This window comes from Trachinotus anak, unplaced genomic scaffold, assembly GCF_046630095.1.
Source record: "Trachinotus anak isolate AG129_WGS33_773 ecotype Australia unplaced genomic scaffold, CSIRO_AGI_Tana_v1 ptg000009l, whole genome shotgun sequence".
In the NCBI taxonomy this organism is placed as follows: domain Eukaryota; kingdom Metazoa; phylum Chordata; class Actinopteri; order Carangiformes; family Carangidae; genus Trachinotus; species Trachinotus anak.
In genome coordinates, this window is record NW_027273860.1 from 10,182,313 (window position 1) to 10,192,262 (window position 9,950).

Sequence of the window (9,950 nt, forward strand, 5' to 3'; positions counted from 1 at the left end):
TGCTATTTCTGTAATCTTTGCTCTATTATTATGAAATACCCCGTAGTTATTTCTCTGAAAGCCCGTAAACATTACTCAACAATCTGAGAAGGGAAAATCACTCTTTGGTTGAGTTGTTTACAGTTCACACATAATGGGGGGTCACACATACAGGTGGCCTCACTTCAAGGGGTCACAAGTCAAAAAGTCTAATCATCAGCTCACTACTGATCTACACTGCAATCACGTTTTCCAGTTTTGACCAGTTTTTAATTTGTAAAGTACTTTTTATTGCAGATATAATGCTGAAACTGATTCAATACAAAACTATAGAAAGCTGGGTTTAAAAAATATAAACGTGTACAAATAGCTGCCGATACATTAATATCACAAAATCCACAATATACAAGAATGTTTTAAGGCTGAGTGTTGTTGCCATACAGTAATACGAAATATATAATACAACTTAAAACCAAAGGTTGATCAGTTGCTCCAGTATAAAATCATAATGTCAATGAAAGTTACAACTCCTAGCTTACCTGACTAGTGCTGAGAATATTTCAGATCCTTTTATGAAACCTGTTTTTCATTTTTTGCTGCACAATAAAAAAAATGATAAAAATACAAAAACACTGTATTTACACTCATATCATCAAAGTAATTTTCTTAAATCCTTGTTCTATGCACAATAAAAATATATGTTCTGTTACTTAGAATATTATATAAAGTATATGTTATATTTTTCTTATTCAAACTCACCTATAATTCTAAAAATGCTCACAATATTTCAAGTGCGCTCTACTAAGACTGTTGAGATTATTCTTATTATGAGAGGAATACTGTATAAACTCTTTATAAATACAGATAAAATGGTGTGAACATCAAGATGCATTAAGTGAAAGGGGATCACTCGCTATCAGATGGTTTCATAGGTTTCTCCTCAGCTGCCACAGTGTCTGAGTCAGACGTTTCCGCTGTGCTTCCTTCAGTTGCATGGGTTTGACAGTAGTCGTTGGCTGACTGTGTCATGTTATCATCTTGTTTTGCCAAAGCAGAAATATCCAGAATGGCTGGTGCATTCTGGTAGTCGGAGGTCTGGTCGAGCATGTTGTGGTACAGCTGAAAGAGGCAGGAGGTTGGTTATGAAAAGGAAGGAAATTAAATGGTAAAGGAAAAGGCTAAAACTGTGCCTCAAATAGATCAATCTCTAAATAACTGTTTGAGCAGATTCTACACAAAATGTGTTGACCTTGCTCTACAGGCCTACCTTCTCCTCTCTGTCTGTCAGCTGGTCAGACATAAAGGACACCAGTTTGGAGAAAGAAGGGCGGTTGCAGGCATCCAGGGCCCAACACTTACACATCATCCCATAACTGCAAAAGAAATACAAGCAGAAAGGAGATTTAGACACACAGTGGCTCTGGTAACTTGAAAAACATAAAGTCTATGACGATTGGTTATCAATTTATCCAGTTATCCATCTTATCCAAGTCAAGGGTAGCTGGACTACTAGAAGACAGTGGTGGAAGTACTCCGATTTTTTTACTTAAGTAAAAATACCAATACAATGATGTAAAAATACAAGTCTGATTAAAAAATCAAAAGTAGAAGAATTGAAAAATGTCCCATTTCATGGTGTTATATTACATAGATTATAATGTTATATACATGTTACATACATTATATTATCGGATAATGGTAACTGATGCATTAATGTGTTAGTTAAATTTTACTGGTGCAATCTTTTAAATGTGGAACTAGTTAGTTGATATATAGTTGGGCAGTTAAATCTCTGACAGTGAAAATGTCAGAGATGTATTATACGGACAATTCTGTCCACAACTGGGTCCTGTAGTAAAAACCCTATTTTCTTAAAGCAAGTGATAAAATCTATTTGTGAAGTTAGTTTAACCAGTGACTTTATCTTGAAGAAAGCGGCATCATAGCATTACACTTATAAGAACTGAAACATCATTTTAACAAATTGATTTGCATTGAAAACAGGCCGGAATATTCTTACTGCACTGCAAAAAAACTTTTTGTATTAAAGGCACAAAATAATCATAGTGCAGTAAAAAAATACATTTCCCTCTGGAATGTAGTAAATTGGAAGTATAACACTGAAATACTAAAGTTAAGTCGAAATACTTGTTCAGTGCAGGAACAATCTATGGTAGTAAAAACCTGCATCAGCATGCATATTTATTTTGGCTTGTGTCTGCCTTCGTTGTAGTAATTGTTCAAATGATCAAAATATCAACTCCATCATGACAGTGTATTGTTTTGTTCATCGTCAAACGCTGTTGCATGCCTACTGAAGACACCTACACAGACTCGTTGGCATAGTATGGACACTCCATCTTAAATCCTCTCTCAATCATTGAATAGAATGTGTGATCCACCTTCATCCCAGGATATGGAGTGACACCTGAAACAAATAAGTAAAAGGGGATTTAATGCTTAATGTTATGGAGGAACTGACTTTAAATGTCTTGCCAATGGAGATTACTTGTCTGTGAAAACTACCAAGTGAGAAGATCTCCCAGAGCAGAATCCCATAAGCCCAGACGTCACTCTTCATGGTGTACATCCCCTGAAAGATGCTCTCTGGTGCCATCCACTTCACAGGTAAACGCACCTGAAGTACAGCAAAGACATGTCACCCCCATAATGTGTGAAGCAAGACAGACAGGATTAAGCAACAAAAGATTGATGTAGAACAAGTGCCAGTGTTATCTCACATACATTTCCTCTCACAACGTAGTTGCAGTCATTGTCAATGTCTCGGGCAAGTCCAAAGTCACCAATTTTCACCAGCCTGCCCTTTGTCACTAACACGTTTCGAGCTGCCAGGTCTCGGTGGATACACTGCAGACAGACAGGACCAGTCATCAATATATTTACTTCTCCACACACAACCCACAAAGACATTCGAACCTGAACATTTTGGTGTTCTTTGTTCTAATGTGAAATTAATGGAATAGATGTGCTATTTGAACCTTGTTCGGGAGGCACTGACAGTATGTGACAACAGTTTTACATTTATGTTTAATGTCCATAAAAATCTGGCTAAAACAGACCAGCAGTTGGAGAGATAATAAGTTGGGAAAGTTTTTGAAAATGTTTTTCATGTCTACAATTTAACAATGTGTATGGTTGATGGTAAAATAAAGTATCTTTCTTTGAAAACAAAAAAGAGCAGTTTCTTATTATTCAAAGTGTGGTGTCTGGGGCTGCAACTAACAATAATTTTAATATCAATTAATCTGCTGATTTTTTTCTCATTGACTGTTTGGTCTCTAAAGTATAAAACATCTATCTACTTAAGAATGCAAATCAAAATTTCTCAAAGCCCAAGTTGGTGTCTTTTAATGGTTGGTTTTGTCTGATTAACAGTACAAAAAAAATCCCTAGATTATAAATGTAATATTAAGTAATGCAAGGAAAAAAATGCAAATCCGCACAATTCAGAAGCTGGAAACATAAATAAACATACATTGGTATTTAGCTTAAAATTACCATATCAATTAATCAGTTATCAAAAATGTTGTTAATTTTGTCAATCAACTTATTTATTGAGTAATTATTTAATCTCTAGTGATACCATTAAAATATGGAGACTGAAAAAGAACATTTGTGTTTCTTTAGCGAGTGTGGGGTTGACAGCTTCCACCCTGTGGCCCGTTTTTCTCTTACATTCTTGGCGGAGAGGAACTCCATGCCCTTGGCCACTTGACAGGCAAAGCTCAGGAGGTCATCAAAGGTCAGGGCTTGAAGGTCGTCATCAGGATCATCTTGGCTTTCATAGATCTCTGGGTTTGCAGAAGACAAGAGATGAGTTAGGATCAACACAGATCAGAGGGATCTGCTCTTTGCAGGTCCTTTTTGAAACCTGGATGAACTCATGTTGATATTTTAGTTTATCTTTTGACAACACGCATGTTCTCTTGTCTTCAGATGGTATTTTCTGACCTTCATACATGTCCATGTCACCGGAGCTGAGGGTGAGGAGGGCGATGTCCTCCTGCCCCCTGCTGGTAGTGGAATACATTGGCACATAATTGTCCACTGTTGCTTGTAGCTCACTGTGAAAACAAAAACATGATGTGAGCGATATTGTAATGTTAAACCAGACTTCTGACAGAATATTTTTACAAATATATCTCTACCTACTTATATAGAAATATTCTTTATGTTTGACATGTCCTGTGCTGACCTCTTTGCTAAACTATCCCCCCATTTTTCCACTTATTTGTTCATTTGCTTCTGTGTCCACACCTGGGGTTTTTGCATGGCTTCAGGTTGTGGTAAAGGCTGCTGAAACGGTCCTTGTTGAAAGCGTCAGTCACAGACTTGTGGTAGCGCTCACTGTTGTTCTTTAGGTAGTTCAACAGGTCTCCATAACAGCAGTACTGGAAAATCAGGTATATGGGTCCTATATGAGAAAACCAAATGATAATTAGCATTGGCATGACAGGTACTGTATGCTATCAAAAAAAATCTGTGTTGCATATGTGTAATAAAAAGTGATAAATGTACCTGTGTTTGTGCATGCACCAAGAAGGTTAACAATGTTGTTGTGGTGACCGATGTGAGTCAGCATCTTGAGCTCTGACATCAGTGCCTCCTTCTCCACTGTCTGGTGTTTCTCTGCAGGGTCAAACGCCACATCAGCCACTGAAATCACCTCCATAACATTTTGCATTTCACTCATAGAATAAGTATACGAAACACTGACCTTTAAGCATCTTGACAGCCACCTGCTGAGAGACTCCAGGCTTGTTGATGCCATAGGCTGTGGCTTGGCGCACCATGCCAAAAGCTCCAGAGCCCAGTTCTTTTCCTGCGGATGGCACAAAATAAAATAATAAAAATGACAAAATCATCTCACTGAGATTTTTCCCACACTGACCTTGCAGGAGAGTATAACTTTATTGGTACGTCATGATGAGACGAGGAATAATTAAATAAAACTGTCTGGAAATGGTGAAATGCAACTAAATACATTTACTCGGTTACTATACTAAAGTGCAGTTTTGAGGTACCTGTGCTTTACTTAGGATTTTCTATTTCGTGCTAATTTATCATCTAATGTCCTAGATTTTACATTTAAAAAAACACTGAATTAAACTACCTAGCTGTAACAATAGAACTAGTAAATTTAATACTTTTGTACTTTCACTTAAATATGGCTTTAAAAAAATTTGGGTCTTTTACTTGTAATGGAGTATTTTTACATTGCTGTATATTTACTTGAGTAAAGGATCTGACTAGTTCTTCCGCCACTGAAGTGTTGTATCGTGTCACATGCCTGGTGTAATTCATACCCAGTTCCAGGTTCTCCCTGGGAAACTCCCATTTGAGATCATATTCAAAGTCCTTGAAGTTGATGTAGATGTAATCATTGTCATTGGGTCCAACCATCTGGATCATCTGAAGCTGGGGCTGATATTGGGGTTTCTATTGGAGACAAATGGGACTTCAGTAATGTCTTCACATGTCTGTGCTTGTATGTGTTTGTTTGTTTGTTTGTGTGTGTGTGTGTATATACCTTCTTTTTGACAAAGTACATGAGCACCACAATGACTACTACCAAAGCCAGAAGCAGGAACAAACTGCCTACTTTCAGCACCATCAAACTGTTGTTATCAGTATTTCCAACACCTAAAAACAATGATGTATAAAGATTCAGTTTCTAATAACATCAATGTCATTTAAAAAAAGGCAATTTCATTGAACAATTTTGCGATGAGAAAAAGATCTCACTACCTGTGGAAGCCTGGTGTAAAGGTTGGTAGTATACTGAATTGAAACACCAGGACCCTACAGAGTTTGTAAGGCAAAACCTTAATTGGTACCCTTCCACTTTTTCTCTTGTCAGTGAGCTCTTGATTGTTTTATTACAGAGGACATCAGAGTCTGTTTGAAATGTGTCTGGGATCTCTTTCCAGGAAGAATCGGTTTCACAACTGCAATGAAACAAAGTGGTGACTTGAAAAAATCTAAATCTGTGCACATCAGGGCTACAATGCCCTCTGACCTGAGCACCTCTGACAGTAGTCATACCTGTCATTGGGTGAAGAGCAAAACATCCAGGTATGATTTGCTGGCACGAGAGCCACAGTCTCAACGGTGAAGGCATCATCAGTGACCCTGAAAATAGGCGTTGGTTGTTCTGAAACGATATGAGTGAATTTGTAAGCTTTGCTTGTCAGTAAAAGTAAATAATGTAAATAACAGTGATAGAATTGTGCAGAGGTTATATTATCAAATAAATACCACATACACACACACACAAAGCTCTCTTACCAAAAACACACACTGATATAGTCCTTGTTTCTTTTTGTCCTCCAGCCTCCAAGTATAACTTGTAATCTCCTGATTTGAGTGGATCACAAAGCCTCACAGTCCTGAGAAAATAGTTTTATAGTCAAAAGCTTTATATGACACCGTCCAAAAATCTTGCCTCTTACCACATCATATGTAATATTTGCTGATAGTCGCTGTCTACTATTGCTCATGAAAAGACCCTACTGTTTCTGCATCCTGGCAACCTTTTGCAACATTGTTAGAAATTCATTGAGCTTAGCTCAAGAAACATCACTTCATGGAATCACCTGTGTTTTGTTACCCATTTGTCCTTGGTGCATTTAGTCATAGTTTTATCAGGAGCCTGCCAGGAACAGTGCTGGAGCATGGGGTGGTAGGAAACATTGGCTTGCAAACAGGAGCGGGATGCATTCTGAACTGATACGATCTTGTTCTTATCCAACTGGACAGAGAGGAAACCTTCAGCTGAGGAAACAGAATAAAATCAGTACAAAGGAGCCAAAATTTTAGGGAGAATTATTCATTGATAACAGTTGCAATTACACACATACAGAAAATCAAAAAAACGAAACAAAATGAGCTCTACTGACCCTGGACATTAATGTAAACAGACTTAGATTTTTTTCCTGGAATCCTGCAGGTATATGTGCCACTGTCCTCCATACTAACTGACTTGATGAACAGGTAGGTCATCATGCTTTCATAATGTGAGTCCTTTTTAATGCAGATCTGGAAGATAAAATATATGGTTATGATTTGAATGGGGGCGGTCAAAACAGTAATTTGTGGTTTGTGTCTCAGGCGTATTGAAATATGGTGAGTTAGTTTAAAGACAAACATAAAGGGAAAAAATTCAAATTTGTTCACATGAAAATTTAAAAAAAGAAAAATTGTCTCAGTAGGAAATTACTTCTACCTTCGTCTTGACACCAGGAGAACATTTTAATGCGCTGTCGTTCAGTGTTTTCCCGGCTTTCTCCCACATAGGTGATGGAGGTCTATAAGATCTTCGTCGCGCGCGAAGCAGTAAGGGCTGACCAGGGCTCACAGTCACGTTAGAAACCTCACCATTCAAAAACTCATCTCTGTCTAGATCTAAAACACATAGTAGGAGAGAGTCAGTTTTTTCTATTTATTCTATTTAATTGTATGCTACGGCATGAGTAATCAGAGATAGTCCTTTGGCTGTAAATTTCTTTTCCTTTGAGCTTTGCATGTGGTTGAATGTTTAATGTTTAATTACCATAGTCATACAGTTGGGAGCACTCTTGTTCTTCAGCATTAGTTGCACAGCACATCACTCCTGTCTCGAAATATTCTGTACTTGATATTCTACTCTCTTCCCTTCCACTTTTTGCAACAACCTCTGACCCATCTTTGTTTCTGTTCAAAAGGAGGAGAAACATTATCATTCAGAAAACTGTGCTATAATGAGATGGTTTTTTGGAAAGCTGGTGTCAGTAGACTACAATATTATCAGTTAAAACACACTCTGAATTGTGCACAGATATGTAATGGATAACATCTTACCCAGACCATTTAATTGTGGGTTTTGGGCAGCCCTCAGAGATGCATTTGAATAAGGGGGACCTGAGACGGTCATCTACACGCTCCAGTGTCAGCTGTGGCTTTGTGGGACGTTCTAGGAAAATATTAATGAAATTGTTAACATTGTTTTGCTACCACGGATTTCTCAGCATCAAACAGTTTGGTGTGTGCTTGTTGTGTTAAATGCTGACTGAGCATTGCAGAGATATGCAAGTGCTGTTACTCACGCAGTACTACATGTAAAGACACAGTCATGGAGGACTTAGTCCCATCGTTAGTTTCACAGCTCAACGTGTACTCCCCAGAATCCGTCTCCGAAAGCGGTAGCAGGATCGAGTCATTCTTTCCTCTGATAAAATGTATGAAAAAGTTTCATCACAATTTCATAAAAAAAAGGAAACACACCTAAATTCACACGACGTTCACTTACATTGTCATTACTGGGTCTTTCCCTCTGATCCAGTGACAAACGGGGGATCCATCAAAGCCCTCCAGGGAGATGAGGAGTTTCTTACCAAGACATGCTTCTATGCTGACAGGACCAGATGCATTCAGATAATCAGCCGGCACAAAACATGCCACCTAAAGAGACAAAATTTAATCACTCACTTTAAGTAGAATGCAGTGCAGTAGCCTAAAACTATTCACTATTCATTTCCGTTCTGACAAACACAAATGAAACAACAGTAAACTTTGTGATATTCATGTGAACTTTTACAACCTCTTGCTGCTCTGCACTTTTGGTTTTGTGCAGCAAGGTGAAATACAGACTCTAAAAAATATTCCAAGTATATTTCTTTAGTGAGAAGACAGTGGCACTTGTGCCACTTATTAAAACCTACATTAAAGTATCATTACATTTTGTAAAACCTCCTCAAACTGTACTGTATACCCAACCCTTCCTCTTCTGTACTATATAGTGTTTTAAGTATACCAATACATGCACATTTTAGTTCGCATTGCATGTGCATCCACAGGAACTTTAAAAATAAATAAATAAATAAATAAAATAACAATAATGTTTTAGAAATAAACAATAACACAACTAGTACATACATGAATAATTAATTTGAGCTGTTAAAACATCGTGGACGTTACCTCATGAGTGGGTACACACGGCTGACTGTGTGCTGACAGGACATCAGAGCAGAGAACCCCGACAGCACCCAGCAGGAGAACACCTGCAAGACAGAAAATTGACTTTATTTCAGATGTTTGTATGTGCTCCCTCAGAAAAATATTTTAAAAAATATAATTACATGAAAATGCAAATATAAAACAAGCTTTTAGAGCCACAAACACTACTCTTATACTATGCAGTAGAGATACTGTATTTTTATAGGCCCTCTAGACTTGAATGATTGTTAAAACCTGATTAAGTCTAATCTTCTTTATTACAGTGTTTCAGTGTTTAGGTTGAAGATAGCTGTTAACTCTAACGGGACATCATGACCTCAGAACTGAGGCGCAACTCACCTGCAGTCATATGTCTTTGACTCCGCATTGATGCTCTCTTATTGCCACCGTCACATACTCATAGACGGGTCAGCCTGCGAAACTTTGATGTGCAAGCTGAGATCAAGCAGCTTTTAAACGGAGGAAATGGTGACGTTATCAGACACGCCTGGCTGCAGTTTACAGCTGTCAAGATGCGTTTAATTTTAGTTGCATATGTATCCCTGCAGATGCAGCAGCAGTGCAGTGCAGTGATAAAAAAAAAAAAAGGACCGGTGTTGTTCAGCGTATACCTCGACTGCTATAGTGCAAAATTTAAAGTCATTCTTCGGAGAAGATTTGGAGAACATTAAAAGAAAAGTCTATATATATATATATTAATTCATATTTTAATTCACATAAAAATCTTTCATTAAGAGATTTGCTGAAAATTTCAGTGGACAATGCAATGTGTAAAACTTGTCAAAAGAACGAAAAATAATTGTAAATGTGCTACCAGGACTATTTATAATGTAACAAGGGAATAGTATAACATGGGAGATAAAATATTATACAGTAAATACAGTGATGTACACTGACTTGCCCTGTACGATGTCACCTCTCAAATATTTTAAAAAAATAAACTTTTAAAAAAGTGT

The 9,950-nt window shown here is 37.5% G+C and overlaps 1 protein-coding gene across 1 annotated transcript; it reads right to left on the reverse strand.

Annotated features, from left to right (window-relative positions):
- Positions 1-248: 248 nt before the first annotated feature.
- Positions 249-9,481, reverse strand: flt3 (fms related receptor tyrosine kinase 3). Its single transcript, XM_071485214.1, has 24 exons — positions 9,334-9,481; positions 8,956-9,038; positions 8,288-8,439; positions 8,085-8,206; positions 7,840-7,951; positions 7,553-7,692; positions 7,226-7,404; positions 6,900-7,038; positions 6,597-6,774; positions 6,289-6,389; positions 6,046-6,154; positions 5,749-5,948; positions 5,531-5,643; positions 5,307-5,439; positions 4,718-4,822; positions 4,519-4,629; positions 4,258-4,414; positions 3,952-4,064; positions 3,676-3,791; positions 2,725-2,847; positions 2,506-2,617; positions 2,308-2,407; positions 1,247-1,352; positions 249-1,098 (listed from the first exon to the last, which is right to left on the reverse strand). The coding sequence occupies exons 1-24, from the start codon at positions 9,359-9,361 to the stop codon at positions 886-888; spliced, it is 3,045 nt and encodes a 1,014-aa protein (XP_071341315.1). The 5' UTR covers positions 9,362-9,481; the 3' UTR covers positions 249-885.
- Positions 9,482-9,950: the final 469 nt, after the last annotated feature.

Coding starts and splice junctions, on each gene's coding strand:
- flt3 (XM_071485214.1), bottom strand. CDS start 9,361: ATGCGGAGTCAAAGACATATGACTGCAG. Junction 7,952..8,084: donor GTCTTTACATGTAGTACTGC/GTGAGTAACAGC, acceptor ATATTTTCCTAG/AACGTCCCACAAAGCCACAG. Junction 2,848..3,675: donor AGTTCCTCTCCGCCAAGAAT/GTAAGAGAAAAA, acceptor GTCTGTCTGCAG/TGTATCCACCGAGACCTGGC.